The sequence below is a fragment of the Aquarana catesbeiana genome, linkage group LG03, assembly GCF_042186555.1.
Source record: "Aquarana catesbeiana isolate 2022-GZ linkage group LG03, ASM4218655v1, whole genome shotgun sequence".
NCBI lineage: Eukaryota > Metazoa > Chordata > Amphibia > Anura > Ranidae > Aquarana > Aquarana catesbeiana.
The window spans coordinates 8,730,918-8,749,569 of record NC_133326.1 but is presented as its reverse complement, the minus strand read 5'-3'; the positions used below and the strand labels follow the sequence as shown (position 1 = coordinate 8,749,569).

General features: G+C 46.9%; 1 protein-coding gene across 1 annotated transcript in view; it reads right to left on the bottom strand.

Annotated features, from left to right (window-relative positions):
• Positions 1-4,839: 4,839 nt before the first annotated feature.
• Positions 4,840-18,652, bottom strand: part of ADRA1A (adrenoceptor alpha 1A) — a 192,034-nt gene continuing 178,221 nt past the window's right edge. Inside the window, exon 3 of the mRNA XM_073618241.1 lies at positions 4,840-5,944. Coding sequence (XP_073474342.1) covers positions 5,418-5,944 — 527 coding nt within the window. The 3' untranslated portion in view covers positions 4,840-5,417. The remainder of the gene's footprint in view (positions 5,945-18,652) is intronic.

The following is an 18,652-nucleotide window of genomic DNA, read 5'->3' as shown; positions in this document are numbered from 1 at the left end:
CCTTGCTTTGTGCACTGGTCCAAAGCATGGGATTATGGTGTGGGGGGTTGGGCTTGGCCCTTTAGTGCCAGTCAAGGGAACTCTTAAGGCATCAGCATATCAAGATATTTTGGACAATTTCATGCTCCCAACTTTGTGGGAAGAGTTTGGGGATGGCCCCTTCCTGTTCCAACATGACTGCGCACCAGTGCACAAAGCAAGGTCCAAAAAGACATGGATTAACGTGTTTGGGGTGGAGGAACTTGACTGGCCTGCACAGAGTCCTGACCTCAACCTGGTAGAACACCTTTGGGATGAATTAGAGCGGAGACTGCGAGCCAGGCCTTCTCATCCAACATCAGTGCCTGACCTCACAAATGCGCTTCTGGAAGAATGGTCAAACATTCCCATAGACACCCTCCTAAACCTTGTGGACGGCCTTCCCAGAAGAGTTGAAGCTGTTATAGCTGTAAAGGGCGGAGCCAACTCAATATTGAACCCTACGGACTAAGACTGGGATGTCATTAAAGTTCATGTGTGTGTAAAGGCAGGCGTCCCAATACTTTTGGTAATATAGGGTATATGACATTGCACACAGTCTACTCAAATTCTCAATAAAATGATCATGTTTTAAAGCAGGGGTCTGCAAGCTTTCTAAACAGAGGGCCAGTTTACTGTCCTTCAAATTTAGGGGGGCTGGACTGTAGCCTTTGGGAGTAGATAAGGTCCTCGCATCAGTGGGGAAAAATAATGCCCAATCATTTGTTTCAATGGGAGAAATTGTGCCTCATCATTGGTGTCATTGGAAGAAATTGTGCCCCATCGTTGGTGTCATTGGGAGAAGATGTGCCCCATCATTGGTGTCAGTGGGGGAATTGTGCCCCATCGAATTTCTGAAAAATTCGTTAAATGTGTTTTCGTTAATTTGGATATTTCCGAATTAACGAATTTGTCGAAATTCGTTAAAAAACTAGGAAACGAATTGCACATGTCTAGTGGCTAAAGATTGCTGGACTATTCATATTTCATACCTGTGGAATCCTAATGGAAGCCGAGAATCGCTGTACTAGTTGTTGCTACTACACTGATTTCAGCCCACAAGAAGTTACAATGTTACGGGGTCTCTATTAGTAGAAAAAGTATTTACTGGAAAAAACTTCTCTGTTCACACCTATGCAGGTGCAACGGTGCGCATGTGTATTTGCACAATTTGATGTGTGCGCTCTTGAAATGAATGGGCTGCCTTATGCACGAAAATCACAAATGCATGACCCCGTTTTCTAAATCACCAAAACGCGTTACTTTGTTCCTTATTATTTTGGGATGCTATTAAGAATGAATGGCGCTGTCGTGTGCCTGCAAATGGAATGCGTGTTTTTTGTGCGGTGTGGGAGCATGCACGAGTTTCTGTGCGCTTCTGTGAACCTGGCCTCGTGCAGCCGCCACATCTAAAGACTTGTAAAGTGCATAATATAAAATATTATAAAATAAGAATTGAAGACGTCACCATTTTTCTAGGTACATCTATTGGTAAATGTTCTATTGACATGAAATTTTCCCCACATAGTCGGTAACAAGCCATGCAATCCATACATACATACAAATACACCAAAACAAATACGTTCAGAAATTAAGTTCTGTGTAATAAAATGGAATGACACCGGGAAAAATATTGAACACATGAAGAAAGGGAGGTGCAAAAAGGCACAGAAAGCCAAGGCACCAGCTGAAATCTATCAGTAATTAGAAAGCATTCCAGCCAGAGGTGGCCCGTCCATAGGGAGCGCCCGGGCGCCACCCCCCTCCTGTAGTCACCAAAAAAAATGGCCCCATTAAGAAAAAAAATTTTTTTTAAAAATGTCCTTTAACTAAGTGCACTGTGTTCGGGTGCCGGTCACAGTGCACTATGGGAAGCGCCACATCAATGCAATCACGAGATTGCAGATGCGGCGCTTCATTGGCGGGGTTTGTAGCTGCTTTGCGGCGCAATCCGTCGAGCTGGGTGCTTTGATCTCAGTGTGAGAACAAAGTCACTTCCAGCGGGCTACAAAAAGATGGCCGCCGTGAAGACTAATCCCCTTGTGTTCAGTGGAGAGGGGAGGCCCCTCCCCTCTCCACTGAGCACACGGAGAAAGCCAGGAACTAGCTACAGACGTGGCTCAAAGGAGTGCTGTATTACTGGGGACACAGATGTGAGGGGACCCTGCTGCTCCGCTGATGGGGACACAGATGTAAGGAGGGGCTCCACTGGGGACACAGATGTAAGGAGGGACTCCGCTGGGGACACAGATGTAAGGAGGGGCTTCCTTGGGGACACAGATGTAAGCAGGGGCTCTGCTGGGGACACAGATGTAAGGAGGGGCTCCACTGGTAACACAGATGTAAGGAGGGGCTCCGCTGGAGACACAGATGTAAGGAGGGGTTCCACTGGGGACACAGATGTATGGAGGGGCTCCGCTGGGGACACAGATGTAAGGCGGGGCTCCACTGGAGACACAGATGTAAGGAGGGGCTCCGCTGGGTACTCAGATGTAAGGAGGGACTCCACTGGCGACACAGATGTAAGGAGGGACTCCGCTGGGAACACAGATGTATGGAGGGGCTCCGCTGGGGACATAGATGTAAGGAGGGACTCCGCTGGAGACACAGATGTAAGGAGGGGCTCCACTGGGGACACAGACGTAAGGAGGGGCTCCACTGACGGGGACACAGATGTAAGGAGGGACTCCACTGATGGGGTCACAGATGTAAGGAGGGACTCCGCTGACAGAGACACAGATGTAAGGAGGGACTCCGCTGGGGGCACCTGATGTAAGGAGGGACTCCGCTGGGGGCACCTGATGTAAGCATGGACTTCGCTGGGGGCACCTGATGTAAGGAGGGACTCTGCTGGGGGCACCTGATGTAAGGATGGACTCTGCTGGGGGCACCTGATGTAAGAAGGGACTCCACTGGGGGCACCTGATGTAAGGACGGACTCCGCTGGGGGCACCTGATGTAAGGATGGACACTGCTGGGGGCAACTAATGTAAGGACCGACTCCGCTGGGGGCACCTGATGTAAGGACGGACTCCGTTGGGGGCACCTGATGTAAGGACAGACTCCGCTTGAGACACATGATGGCATCTGGTGGCAGGCGACGTGGCAAGTGACACGCTCAGGGCTCCCACTGATTCTGCATTATGGTGAGTTGAATGATTTAATCTTATATTACAATGTAATAATAGAAATAATGTGCTTCAATCATCCTGACACCATAACAACCATGGTGCCGAGATGATTGAAGTGCTAACACCAGGTGTTTGGAGTATCTTTATCTGCTGATTGTTATACTCTCTAGAATACACATATTTCTATTGTTGTGTAGGAACTGGGCCCGCTGTCCCTCTCTCTCTCCCTCCCTCTCCCTCCATCCCTCGTTCATCTCAGACGCTAACCACACCACCTTAGAGCCACACCCACTATTTCACTGAAACCACCTCCATTTTCACCAAGTGGGAGGGGTCAAAAATGAAGGGCTGGGTCTGGTGCCCCCCCATCCTAAAACTTCACCAGCCGCCACTGATTCAGCCCCTTGTCAGTTCAAATTAATATCAGCCGGTTAAGTCTCACCTAATGGCCTATAAAAAGGTGTCTCATTACCAAGGTGTCACACAAGAAACATCTCATGATGGGTAAAAGCAAAGAGCTCTCTCAAGACCTTTGCAACCTTATTGTTGCAAAATATACTGATGACATTGGTTACAGAAGGATTTCTAAACTTCTGAATGTTCCAGTTAGCACTGTTGGGGCCATAATCCGGAAGTGGAAAGAACATAATTTCATCATAAACTGGCCATGACCAGGTGCTCCTCGTAAGATTTCTGACAGAGGAGTGAAAAGAATTATCAGAAGAGTTGTCCAAGAGCCAAGGACCACTTGTGAGGAGCTCCAGAAAGACCTGGAATTAGCAGGTACACAATAAGTAATGCACTCACCCGCCACGGCCTGTATGCACGCTCACCACGCAAGACTCCATTACTGAAGAAAAAGCATGTTGAAGCTCGTTTAAAGTTTGCTGCACAACATTTAGACAAGCCTTTGAAATACCGGGAGAATATAGTCTGGTCAGATGAGACCAAAATGGAACTCTTTGGATGCCATAATACACACCATGTTTGGAGGTCACAGGGCACATCACCCCAAAAACACCCCCATGTCATACAGTGAGGTTTGGAGGTGGGAACATCATGGTGTGGGGGGGGGGGCTGTTTTTCAGCATATGGTACTGGCAAACTTCATATTATTGAAGGAAGGATGAATGGTGATAAAAACCTGCTGCCATCTACCAGGATGATGAATATGAAACAAGGGCGGACATCTCAGGAGGACATCTCAGGAGGACATCTCAGGCGGACATCTCAGCCAGACAATCATCCCAAACACAAAGCCAAGGAGAAAGAAAATGAAGCTGCTAGAATGGCCCAGCCAATCACCTGACTTGAATCCAATAGAAAATCTATGGAAAGAACTAAAGATCAGAGAAGAGGCCCACGGAACCTTCAAGATTTGAATACTGTTTGTGTGGAAGGAGCCTACGTCTTAAAGCTCTCATTACCAACAAAGGATTTTGTACCAAGTATTAAATATATTTCAGTTTAGCGTGTCCAATACTTCTTCCCTGTGTCCTTCCATTTTATTACACAGAACTTCTGAACGTATTTGTTTTGGTGTCTTTGTATGTATGGATTGCAAGGATTGTTACCGACATGTGGGGGAGATTTCATGTCAATAGCAACTTTGCCAATAGATTTACCTAGAAAAATGGTGACATGTTCAATACTTATTTTACCTGCTGTATAAAATGTTCCTTCTTGGGTTTAGCTATCCTTTAAGATCTTTATTTTCCTATTTTTCTTTCTCGCTAGTCAGTTGTGGGCTCTCGCTGAGGGGTGTGTTACACTGAACCCGCTCATAGTTGTTCCCATGCAATGATGTAGCTCTCACGGGCCAACCACAGATGGGCGATCAATAACCCCGAACCATTTTTGGTCATTTTTCCACCTGTGCACGAAGCACAGCGCATGAACTCTGCATGAACCGCGCGCACACACACACACAACCACGGCACATAAATAGAGTCGGCTGCATTTGGCATTCCATTTCATTCTCCACTTCCTTTTTTCATTTTATTTTGCATTTACATAGCACCACGGAGAGTTTCAAATCATGCATCCGCATCCATGGTGCTGGTATAGCAGCATAAGTCATCGATTGAGGTTCCACACGTTCTCGAACAGTCAGTAAACAAGCAATAAAAATGAGGCTCAGATCAAAATGGAATGTAAAATGGTGCTGGTGGGAGCTTGCACGGACAGGTCGGTGAAGTACGGTCATGTGACTTCCACTCGGCATGCACCATACCAAACTCAACGTCTACACCTCGCCCACCCTCAACCTTAGACTGGTTCCCCGTTTTCACTCACGGAGATCGTATGTATTTTAATAGTGGGGACATTATAGTGAGTACGTGCCGCCGGCGGCGGCGGCTCCGTGCCGATACAACAGCAGGTCCGCAAAATCGACTTGCTGCTCACTCTGGCCGTGGAACAGTTTGTGAAGTCCTTTGGTGCTCCGCAGGGAGAGGACGGGCTGGGGACCGGGGAAAAATACTTCCATTCGCAGACTCCATCAGACTTGGTGATCTTGTAGAAGTTCTCTCCGGAACCCACCGGGATCCTCACCATGTCCCTGTGCTCGTCCGGGCTGCGGTGGACCGGGCTGCTCAGGATGTACCCCGAGGTGTACTTACTGGAGGCCTGCCTCCGGTGCGAGCAGCGGCCATGCAGAATGTTCTGGAAGGCCTTCCGGAACTCTCGGCTGGAACACGGGTAGATGACGGGGTTGATGCAGCTGTTAAAATAGCCCAACCAGAAGGTGATTTTGAAAATGGTTACCGAAGGCTTGGCTGGAGGGTAAAGAGAGCCTGCAAGAGAAACAAAAATCAAGTGAGCGTTACTAAATCCATATACAGGAGCCAAACATTTCATATGTCATTGCCGAATTTTCTGAAGACTACAGGTGCATCTCAAAAAATTAGAATATCATCAAAAATGTAATTTATTTCAGTAACTCAATTCAAAAAGTGAAACTTATATATTTTATATGAATGTGTTACACACAAGGTGATATATTTCAAGCATTTCTTTCTTTTAATTTTGACGATTATGGCTTACAGCGAGTGACACCCCAAAATTCAGCATCTCGGAAAATGAGAATATTGTGAAAAAGTTGAATATTAAAGACTCGCGGTGTCACACTCTAATCAGCTAATTAACTAAAAACACCTGTAAAGGTTTCCTGAGCCTTTTAAATCAGGGATCGGCGATTAGCGGACCTCCAGCTGTTGCAGAGCTACAAGTCCCATGAGGCATAGCAAGACTCTGACAGCCACAAGCATGACACCCAGAGGCATGATGGGACTTGTAGTTTTGCAACAGCTGGAGGTCCGCTAATTGCATATCCCTGCTTTAAATGGTCTCTCAGTCTGGTTCAGTACGTTACACAATCACGGGGAAGACTGCTAACTTGACAGTTGTCCAGAAGACAGTCACTAACAGCCTCCACAAGGAGGGTAAGTCACAAAAGGTCATTGCTAAAGAATCTGGCTGTTCACAGAGTGCTGTATCCAAGCATATTAATGGAACGTTGAGTGGAAGGAAAAAGTGTGGTAGATAAAGGTGCACAAGTAACAGGGATAACCGCAGCATTGAGAGGCTTGTGAAGCAAAGGCCGTTCAAGAATTTGGGGGAGATTCACAAGGAGTGGACTACAGCTGGTGTTAGTGCTTCAAGAGCCACCACACACAGATGTATCCAGGACATGGGCTACAACTGTCGCATTCCTTGTGTCACCCCACTCCTGAACCAGAGACGTCAGAAGCGTCTTACCTGGGCTAAGGATAAAAAAGACTGGGCTGTTGCTCAGTGGTTCAAAGTCCTCTTTTGGAAATTGCGGACCCAGAGTCTGGAGGAAGAGTGGAGAGGCACAGAATCCAAGTTGCATGAGGTCCAGTGTGAAGTTTCCACAATCAGTGATGATTTGGAGAGCCGTGTCATCTGCTGGTGTTGGTCCACTGTGTTTTATCAAGTCCAAAGTCTGCGCAGCCCTCTAGCAGGAAATTCTAGAGCACTTCATGCTTCCCTCTGCTGACCAGCTTTATGGAGATGCTGATTTCATTTTCCAGCAGGACTTGGCACCTGCCCACACTGGCACAACTACCAATACCTGGTCCATAGTTGCCAACATTCTAAAAAAAGTAACAGGGACACTCTTTTCATATGTAGGCAGAGACTTATTTCAATTAAGGTGTGGGGCATTCGTTTGTAGGTGTGGCTTAACAGTGAGAAAAATGTGGCGTGTGTAGCGCACCACAGCGAGAAATGGGCGTAGCTTAAACTAAATATTGGGCATGGCTTAACTGGGGTGTGGTTAGAGTCTGAGATGAAAGAGGGATGGAGGGAGAAGGAAGTGGGAGAGAGAAAGAGGGAGAAAGAGGGAGAGAGAAAAAAAGGGAGAAAGAGGGAGAGAGAAAAACAGAGAAAGGGAGAGGGTCATAGAGTGTTCAGAGATGATACAAGAGACAGTCAGAGTGTGCAGAGATGGTACAGTAGACTGTCAGAGGGTGAGGACAAAGTACAGTAGAGGGTGCAGACATGGTACAAGAGAGGGTGCAGACATGGTACAAGAGAGGGTGCAGACATGGTACAAGAGAGGGTGCAGACATGGTACAGGAGAGGGTGCGGACATGGTACAGGAGAGGGTGAGGACATAGTACAGGAGAGGGTGCAGACATGGTACAGGAGAGGGTGAGAGGGTGCAGACATGGTACAAGAGAGGGTGCAGACATGGTACAGGAGAGGGTGAGAGGGTGCAGACATGGTACAAGAGAGGGTGCAGACATGGTACAGGAGAGGGTGAGAGGGTGCAGACATGGTACAGGAGAGGGTGCAGACATGGTACAGGAGAGGGTGAGAGGGTGCAGACATGGTACAGGAGAGGGTGAGAGGGTGCAGACATGGTACAGGAGAGGGTGAGAGGGTGCAGACATGGTACAGGAGAGGGTGAGAGGGTGCAGACATGGTAAAGGAAAGGGTGCAGACATGGTGGGTGAGAGGGTGCAAACATGGTACGAGAAAATCAGGACTGTTGGTACCGATGGTTAGGGTGGTATATAGTGCCAGGTTAGGTGATATAGAGCCAGGTTAGGGTGGTATATAGAGTCAGGTTAGGGTGATATAGAGCCAGGTTAGGGTGGTATATAGAGCCAGATTAGGGTGGTATATTTATCCAGGTTAGGGTGGTATACAGTGCCAGGTTAGGGTGGTATACAGAGCCAGGTTAGGGTGCTATACAGAGCCAGGTTAGTGTGGTACAGTGCCACAGTGCCAGGTTAGGGTCGTATACAGAGTCAGGTTAGGGTGGTATATAGAGCCAGGTTAGGGTGGTATATAGAGTCAGGTTAGGGTGATATAGAGTCAGGTTAGGGTGGTATATAGAGCCAGGCTAGGGTGGTATATAGAGCCAGGTTAGGGTGGTATATTTACCCAGGTTAGGGTGGCATACAGTGCCAGGTTAGGGTGGTATACAGAGCCAGGTTAGGGTGCTATACAGAGCCAGGTTAGGGTGCTATACAGAGCCAGGTTAGTGTGGTACAGTGCCAGGTTAGGGTGGTATACAGAGTCAGGTTAGGGTGGTATATAGAGCCAGGTTAGGGTGATATACAGAGCTAGGTTAGGGTGGTATACAGAGCCAGGTTAGGGTGGTATACAGAGCTAGGTTAGGGTGGTATATAGTGCCAGGTTAGGGTGGTATACAGAGCTAGGTTAGGGTGGTAAAAAGTGCCAGGTTAGGGTAGTATATAGAAGCCAGGTTAAGGTTGTATACAGAGCCAGGTTAGGGTGGTATACAGAGCCAGGTTAGGGTGGTATACAGAGCCAGGTTAGGGTGGTATACAGAGCCAGGTTAGAGTGGTATACAGAGCCAGGTTAGGGTGGTATACAGAGCTAGGTTAGGGTGGTATATAGTGCCAGGTTAGGGTGGTATACAGAGCTAGGTTAGGATGGTAAAAAGTGCCAGGTTAGGGTAGTATATAGAAGCCAGGTTAAGGTTGTATACAGAGCCAGGTTAGGGTGGTATACAGAGCCAGGTTAGGGTGGTATACAGAGCCAGGTTAGGGTGGTATACAGAGCCAGGTTAGGGTGGTATACAGAGCCAGGTTAGGGTGGTATACAGAGCCAGGTTAGAACGTCCAGCAGGTCATCATCACCCCATGGCCACTCACCTGCAACATCCTGGTGCCTGCAGGAGGGGGGCAGATGGCAGCTCTGTCGCCTGCAGGATCTCCATGTGGCTAACAGTTCCGGCTGTGAAGAGACATGGCCGCAGGAGATCTCCATGCTGCTAACAGTCTCTTCCGTGTGTACAGTGGAGAGGGGAGGGGCCAGTGTACAAGCGAATTGCTCTGCTTGTACACTGAAGAGTGAAGCTGATTAGCCAATTAGCTGCCCGGGGCGTCGGAGGCCCCTCCCCTCTCCACTGTACACACGGAAGAGACTGTTAGCAGCATGGAGATCTCCCGCGGCCATGTCTCTTCACAGCCGGAAGCTGCAGCTGGAGATCCCCCCGGAAAAAGCCAATTTCCCGTGATTTTTCCCGGGACAGACCGAGACAAAGGTCTGAATATCGTGAATGTCCCGGGAAAATTGGGACTGTTGGCACCTATGCCTGGTCATATGATCATGGGATCACTGTGCTTGATTGGCCAGTAAACTCGCCTGACCCAAACTTCATAGAGGATCTGGAGTATTGTCAAGAGGAATATGAGAGACACCAGACCCAACAATGCGGATGAGCTGAAGGCCGCTATCAAAGCAACCTGGACTTCCATAACACCTCAGCAGTGCCACAGGCTGATCTCCTCCATGCCACGCCGCATTGATGCCGTAATTCATGCAAAAGGAGCCCCGACCAAGTATTGAGTGTATACTATACTGTACATGGACAGACTTCTCACTAAGAGAACATCTCTGTATTAAAAATCCTTTTTTTTTATTGGTCTTATGTAATAATCTAATGTTCTGAGATGCTGAATTTTGGGGTGTCACTCGCTGTAAGACATAATCATCAAACTTAAAAGAAAGAAATGCTTGAAATATATCACTCTGTGTGTAACACATTTATATAAAATATAGGAGTTTCACTTTTTGAATTGAATTACTGAAATAAACTTTTAATGATATTCTAATTTTTTGACCTGTATACTTTATGAAGCTCTGAACCCTTTTTCACTGCTGGAGCCGTTTGCGCACGTTTAAAAAAAAAAAAAAAAGGCCTGGAGATGATGTAAAACCCCAAAAACATTTATACATTTTCAGAAAATAGCGGTAGTTCCAATTTTTTTTTTTTATGTCAAACGATATTAGCACAGAAGTTTATGAAACACAAAATTTCACGAAAAATACACTAAAGTTAATTTTAGGGCACATAAATGCAACATATTATTATTATTATTATTATTATTATTCAGGATTTATATTACACCATTTTTGATAAAAAGATATAAAAGATGAGGTTGTGCCAAGTAAATATATATCCAACATGCCAAGCCTTGAAATTGAGTGAATAGCAACTAACTTCTGTACCCTATATTTTTCATAGGTGGAGCTTTAAAAGCCCCTAAAGGACATCAGTTTAGAGATAACCACGAATAACGGTCAGAGAATTCCTTCGGATCTGCTCTTCCTCCTGTCCTCTGCCATCCTGCTGGAGTAAATTAGGATTCTGATGGAGGGAGGGACTTCTGGTGTATGGGGGGGGGGGGGGGGACTTTGCAGAGACAGGGCTTAGGAAAGTCATTGTCTTCTTACACTTTATAAGAATGGAAAAACATCTACTCCTCTGCACTTACACTATATTACCAAAAGTATTGGGACGCCTGCCTTTACACACACATGAACTTTAATGACATCCCAGTCTTAGTCCGTAGGGTTCAATATTGAGTTGGCTCCGCCCTTTGCAGCTATAACAGCTTCAACTCTTCTGGGAAGGCTGTCCACAAGGTTTAGGAGTGTGTCTATGGGAATGTTTGACCATTCTTCCAGAAGAGCATTTGTGAGGTCAGGCACTGATGTTGGATGAGAAGACCTGGCTCGCAGTCTCCACTCTAATTCATCCCAAAGGTGTTCTATCGGGTTGAGGTCAGGACAGTCAAGTTCCTCCACCCCAAACTCGCTCATCCATGTCTTTATGGACCTTGCTTTGTGCTCTGGTGCGCAGTCATGTTGGAACAGGAAGTGGCCGTCCCCAAACTATTCCCACAAAGTTGGGAGCATGAAATTGTCCAATATGTCTTGGTATGCTGACGCCTTAAGAGTTCCCTTCACTGGAACTAAGGGGCCAAACCCAACCCCTGAAAAACACCCCCCACCATAATCTCCTCCTCCACCAAATGATTTGGACCAATGCACAAAGCAAGGTCCATAAAGACATGGATGAGCGAGTTTGGGGTGGAGGAACTTGACTGTCCTGACCTCAACCCTATAGAACACCTTTGGGATGAATTAGAGCGAAGACTGCGAGCCAGGCCTTCTCGTCCAACATCAGTGCCTGACCTCACTAATGTGCTTCTGGAAGAATGGTCAAACATTCCCATAGACACCCTCCTAAACCTTGTGGACGGCCTTCCCAGAAGAGTTGAAGCTGTTATAGCTGTAAAGGATGGGCCAACTCAATATTGAACCCTACGGACTAAGACTGGGAGGCCATTAAAGTTCATGTGCGTGTAAAGGCAAGGTGTCCCAATAGTTTTGGTAATGTAGCGTATGTGTTGGGTAAATAACTATCCACGTAAAAAAAAAAAAAAAAAATTTGCAACTTCCACCATTTTATTCTCCTGGGTCTCTGCTTTCAGAGAATATATACTTCTTTAGGAGTTCACAGTAATTTCTAGCAAAAAAAAAAAAAAATGCAGGTTTTAGCATGTGTTCAAAATTGTTTTGAAATTTGCCCCGGGTGGCAAATGGTTAAATGTACGGACAGAAAGACGAGGTTCATGTATAGCGTGTGCGATTATTTATACAAACAATGATGTGACCTCCGACCTGAACATTTCCCCCGTTCCCCTGGTGCTGGAGGAAGAACTATTTTTGAGCAGCTTGGCACGGATGTTACATTCCAAGCAGAACTCACTAAACAAGACAATTTAATCAGCCTTACTGGAGCCCCCCCTATAGTGCAATTAATTGGACGGGTCTCAGCGATCGGCGATGGATGGCTCCCTCTAAAACGCCCGACATCATCTCCCAATGAACAGACTGCGGAGGGCCGCATGCGCCGCACCACGCTCCGTCTTATGAAGTCGTCTTATTATTTCTGAGAAATGCGGAGGAGTTGGGAACGTGAAGGCGTCGTTCGTGGTGCCCACAGAGCGGAATATATATATATATACACACCAGCTGCCTATATTTCTCTATAACGGCACGCCGTGACATACCGAGGCATGAGAACTGGCAGCCATGCAGATTCACAGAAGGAAAGTGTTGTACTATATAATGTTTATTATCCAGCCGGGTACCGTTTAGTAATATTTTATCATCTCCTGCTCAGTGATCCGCTCGGTGATCCTCCTCCGGGGGGGGAGGCGATAATACATTTGTTCCCTAATTTGGTGGAATGATGCCGAAGCTTTCAGACCTGCTATGTAGAGAAGGTAGACAACTTCTGGAAAGTGCCGCAACCCATCGCAACAATAATTGGTTTAGTTCATTCTGAATGCCAAGTTCTGGAATATCACTTTTTTTTTTTTTAAAGGTTCCCATTGAGTTCCTGATGGGATAAAGTACAGTTGTGCTCAGCAGTTGGCACCCCCTGGCAGAAATGGTGACTATTTGGCATTGATATTAACCAGCTCCCGGTATCTGCTATAGGATGGACGGGACGCACCTCCTTCCAGGTGGACCTCATATGATGTCCTTGCTGGTCACCTCGCTTGGACACAGCGCATCACCCATCAGGGTGAATAAGCCAATGAGATTGGCTCTTTACCATGTGTTCAGCTGTGTCCAATCACAGCTGATCCCATGTAAACTGATAGAGGTTGTGAATAAAGGAAAAAAAGAAATCAAATAATGATCCCGCACTATAGCTATCAGATAAAGATAAAGTGCAAATGGTGTTAAATAAATACAATTAATACATAGTGTGCAATCAATTAATTAATAAACTGGTGAATAGATCCAGGGGCATTAATAAAATAAATTAAACAAAGTAAAAGTCAATGTGGTGAAAGTCCTCTACTCAGATGTTTTTCAATCAGTGTCCAAAATATTCCTTAGAGATGGATTTAACCAGACCGCACATCTTACAAGCGAGAGTTATGAAATCCCATCAATGAGCTCACAGAACCCTCACCTTAAAGCGGGGGTCCACCTATCTATCGTTTTTTTTTTTTGGAGTTCATTCACAAACTTTTCTTCTCATGATTATCTACTCACATGTTCTGTGTAATAAGTCCGCCTGTGTCCAATTTCGTTGTAAAGAATAATTCAAGAAAAAGGGAAGCTGCGCTCAAACTAAACAGTCTATGCAAATGACATCAGAGAGATATTGAAATCCTTCCAGAATAAACAGCACCGCCACCGTGTATTTTGAAGCAGTAGTGACAATCCACCCTAGTGGATCCCGTTCCCCATTGACAACGTCAGATGATGACGAAACGCGTCTGGGAAGGTACGCACTGACGTCACCACGCTTCCGGAGTAGAGGACGGGCTCCGTTTGTTTGTATGCCGGCCGGCTTTTTGTACACGCGATTTTACTAACTTAACTGTAAGTTACTACTTGTTTTAAAATAAATACTAGAAAGATTTTACACTATGGTGAGTTCTTCTTCCTTCTGGGTCACCCGTGGCTTTCGTGATGGTGATATGTGGCAGCGCAATTGATCTGGAGTTTTACCCCCCATATGAACATCGGGAGTGCCAGCAAGCTGAAAGGCCTTGGCTGGGCTAAAGCCACTTGCCCTTTTACGCTTGCCATCTGGTAAGCAGGTTTTAACTACTAGGGTGGATTGTCACTACTGCTTCAAAATACACGGTGGCGGTGCTGTTTATTCTGGAAGGATTTCAATATCTCTCTGATGTCATTTGCATAGACTGTTTAGTTTGAGCGCAGCTTCCCTTTTTCTTGAACTATCTAATTTGGTGTGATCACACTATATGCTGCTGCTAGTTATATATACATTTGTTGGTCAAGCGCGGTTCTCTTTATTTACATGTTGTAAAGAATAACTTATAAAATTCACTGAAGGCGGTTTCCATCTTCATTGTGGGCATTTGAAGCCCACAAGCATGTATTTCCTGGATGCGGTGAATGCTGGGAGCAGAGATGTTGTGATGACGCTGTTGCACAATGCATGCTGGGAAGCCTGAGACTAGCTCCCAGGGGACTGTGGGAGGTCTGGGAGAGGCTAGAAACACGCCTACTCCCATGGGAGGAAAACCAGGAAGTGCTAAGAAGATTAGAAAAAAAAAGGTAATTACGGCGATTTAAATTTTTTTTACACAGCATGTCAGCATCTAGGCAAGGAAGAGAATGCATAGAGATAATGTTCAAAATTTGGGTGGAACCCCGCTTTAATAACTTGGATTAACAGCAAAAATTGTGAAAGAGAATCCGTTCCGCTATTCCGACATCCACCACTAGAGGGTCCTCCGTTCCACTTAAAGTGGGGTTCCACCCAAAAAAAAAAAAAAATCTACATGAAAAAAAAAAAAAAAAAAAAAATACAAAAAAAATTTGGATATATATATATTTTTTTACTTACCTCTAAGAGCCCTTTCACAATGGGGCGGCGTTGGCGGTGAAACACCGCTATTATTAGCGGCGTTTTACCGTCGGTATGCGGCCGCTAGCGGGACGGTTTTACCCCCCCGCTAGCGGCCGAGAAAGGGTTAAATACCACCGCAAAGTGCCTCTGCAGAGGCGCTTTGCCGGCGGTATAGCCGCGCCATCTGATTGATTTCAATGGGCAGGAGCGGTAAAGGAGCGGTACACACTCCGCTCCTTCACCGCTCCGAAGATGCTGCTGGCAGGACTTTTTTTTACCGTCCTGCCAGCGCAGCGCTCCACTGTGAAAGCCCTCGGGGCTTTCACACTGGAATGAAAGTAGCGGCACTTTCGGGTCGGTTTGCAGGCGCTATTATTAGCGCAATAGCGCCTGCAAACCGCCCCAGTGTGAAAGGGCTCTAAATGCCTGTTGCTAGGGGGTCCCTCATAGTCTGCCTCTTCCAGTGCCTGGGCTGGTGACATCACTTCCCCCCCAGGCACAGGAAGGGCTCAGCTCTGCTCCCTCCCTCCTGTCAATCATCTGGGACCCATTACAGGTCCCAGGTGACTGAGCGGCCAATCACGGCGCGCGGCGCCGCTCGCGCATGCGCAGTGGGTGCCGGGCTGTGAAGCCACAGCCCGGCGCCCACAGTTGCAATGCCGGCGCCGCTGAACGGAGGGGGAGACGAGCGGGGCTTCGATCCCCCACATCGCTGGACCCCGGGACAGGTAAGTGTCCAATTAAAAGTCAGCAGCTGCAGTATTTGTAGCTGCTGACTTTTAATTTTTTTTTTTTTTTTTTTTACTGGACCTCGGGTCGGGAACTTTAATATTAAACTTGAAACGGAAGCTTTAGATCCACATCCTCATATTGTTCTCGTACTCACTGGGGGAGCGAGGGGGGGGGGGGGATTCTCATAAGGAAGTGATGGGAGAGAGAGAGAACTCCAATAGTGTAGTAAGTTCAAATAAGTAAAGAGCTTTTATTAAATCAATAGTTTGGACTCTTACATCAAATACAGAAAATATAAGCTTTTAAAATAAGATCGTGTGGCATTTAGACACCGTTCTCACGTCACTTCCAGTATCTAGTCAGCCTCCGGCCACTCCCTACGCGTTACGTCATCAAATGACTTCATCAGGGGATGAAGTCACGTCTGGTCTGGTTAAATCCATCTCTAATGCCCCGTACACACGGTCGGACTTTGTTCGGACATTCCGACAACAAAATCCTAGGATTTTTTCCGACGGATGTTGGCTCAAACTTGTCTTGCATACACACGGTCACACAAAGTTGTCGGAAAATCCGATCGTTTTAAACGCGGTGACGTAAAACATGTACGTCGGGACTATAAACGGGGCAGTGGCCAATAGCTTTCATCTCTTTATTTATTCTGAGCATGCGTGGCACTTTGTCCGTCGGATTTGTGTACACACGAACGGAATTTCCGACAACGGATTTTGTTGTCGGAAAATTTTATCTCCTGCTCTCCAACTTTGTGTGTCGGAAAATCCGATGGAAAATGTCCGATGGAGCCCACACACGGTCGGAATTTCGACAACACGCTCCGATCGGACATTTTCCATCGGAAAATCTGACCGTGTGTACGGGGCATTAGGAATATTTTGGACACTGATTGAAAACATCTGAGTAGAGGACTTTCACCACATTGACTTTTACTTTATTTAATTTATTTATTAATGCCCCTGGATCTATTCACCGGTTTATTAATTAATTAATTGCACACTATGTATTAATTGTATTTATTTAACACCATTTGAACTTTATCTTTATCTGATAGCTATAGTGCGGGATCATTATTTGATTTATTTTTTATTTATGAGTGTGATGTGAACACTATTAGGTCCTGCTGCAAACTGCGTTTATTATATTCGATTGCACTTTAGTAGCACATACTCACTTTGATTTTCTCAAAAAAAAGATTTTTTGGTAGTGTGTTTTATATATTAATTTTTCTTTGATCTTATATTCAATTATTGGAACACATCACAGTAGCGCGAAGTCTTTTCACATTGACATTGTGAAAAAAGGAAAGCTGATAACTGGCTTTCCTGTGACAGCACACATTTACACTGATGATCAGGGCAGCCCCATCAGTGCAGCTTCATCAGTGGCCATTGGTGCAGCCTCCTTAGTGGCCATCAGTGCTGCCTTATCAGTGCAGTCTCATCAGTGCCACCTCATCAGTGGCCATCAGTATCCATCAGTGCAACCTCATCAGGTCCTATCAGTGGCCATCAGTGCAGCCTTATCAGTGGCCATCAGTGCAGCCTTATCAGTGGCCATCAGTGCAACCTCATTAGGTACCATCAGTGGCCATCAGGGCAGCCTCATCAGTGGCCATCGGTGCAGCCTCATCAGTGGCCATTGGTGCAGCCTCCACAGTGGCCATCAGTGCTGCCTTATCAGTGCAGTCTCATCAGTGCCACCTCATCAGTGGCCATCAGTATCCATCAGTGCAGCCTCATCAGGTCCCATCAGTGGCCATCAGTGCAGCCTCATCAGGTCCCATCAGTGGCCATCAGTGCAGCCTCGTCAGTGGCCTTCAGTATCCATCAGTGCAACCTCATCAGGTCCTATCAGTAGCCATCAGTGCAGCCTCATCAGTGGCCATCAGTGCAGCCTAATCAGTGGCCATCAGTGCAACCTCATTAGGTGCCATCAGTGGCCATCAGTGCAGCCTCATCAGTGGCCATCGGTGCAGCCTCATCAGTGGCCATTGGTGCAGCCTCCACAGTGGCCATCAGTGCTGCCTTATCAGTGCAGTCTCATCAGTGCCACCTCATCAGTGGCCATCAGTATCCATCAGTGCAGCCTCATCAGGTCCCATCAGTGGCCATCAGTGCAGCCTCCTCAGGTTCCATCAGTGCTGCCTCATCAGTGGCCATCAGTGCAGCCTCCTCAGTGGCCATCATTGCTGCCTTATCAGTGCAGTCTCATCAGTGCCACCTCATCAGTGGCCATCAGTATCCATCAGTGCAGCCTCATCAGGTCCCATCAGTGGCCATCAGTGCAGCCTCATCAGGTCCCATCAGTGGCCATCAGTGCAGCCTCATCAGTGGCCTTCAGTATCCATCAGTGCAACCTCATCAGGTCCTATCAGTAGCCATCAGTGCAGCCTTATCAGTGGCCATCAGTGCAACCTCATTAGGTACCATCAGTGGCCATCAGTGCAGCCTCATCAGTGGCCATCGGTGCAGCCTCATCAGTGGCCATTGGTGCAACCTCCACAGTGGCCATCAGTGCTGCCTTATCAGTGCAGTCTCATCAGTTCCACCTCATCAGTGGCCATCAGTATCCATCAGTGCAGCCTCATCAGGTCCCATCAGTGGCCATCAGTGCAGCCTCCTCAGGTTCCATCAGTGCTGCCTCATCAGTGGCCATCAGTGCAGCCTCCTCAGTGGCCATCATTGCTGCCTTATCAGTGCAGTCTCATCAGTGCCACCTCATCTGTGGCCATCAGTGCAGCCTCATCAGGACCCATAAGTGCAGCCTCATCAGTGGCCATCAGTGCAGCCTCATCAAGTCTCATCAGGGCAGCCCCATCAGTGCAGCCTCATCAGGTCTCATCAGTGCAGCCACATCAGTGGCCATCAGTGCCGCCTCATCAGGTTCCATTGGTTCAACCTCATCAGTGGCCATCAGTGCAGCCTCCTCAGTGGCCATCAGTGCAGCTTCTCAGTGCCCATCAGCGCAGTCTCATCAGAGCACATTAGTGAAGGAGAAAAATCACTTATTTTCAAAATTTTGTAACAGAAACTAAGAAAGTTTTTTTTTTTTTTTCAAA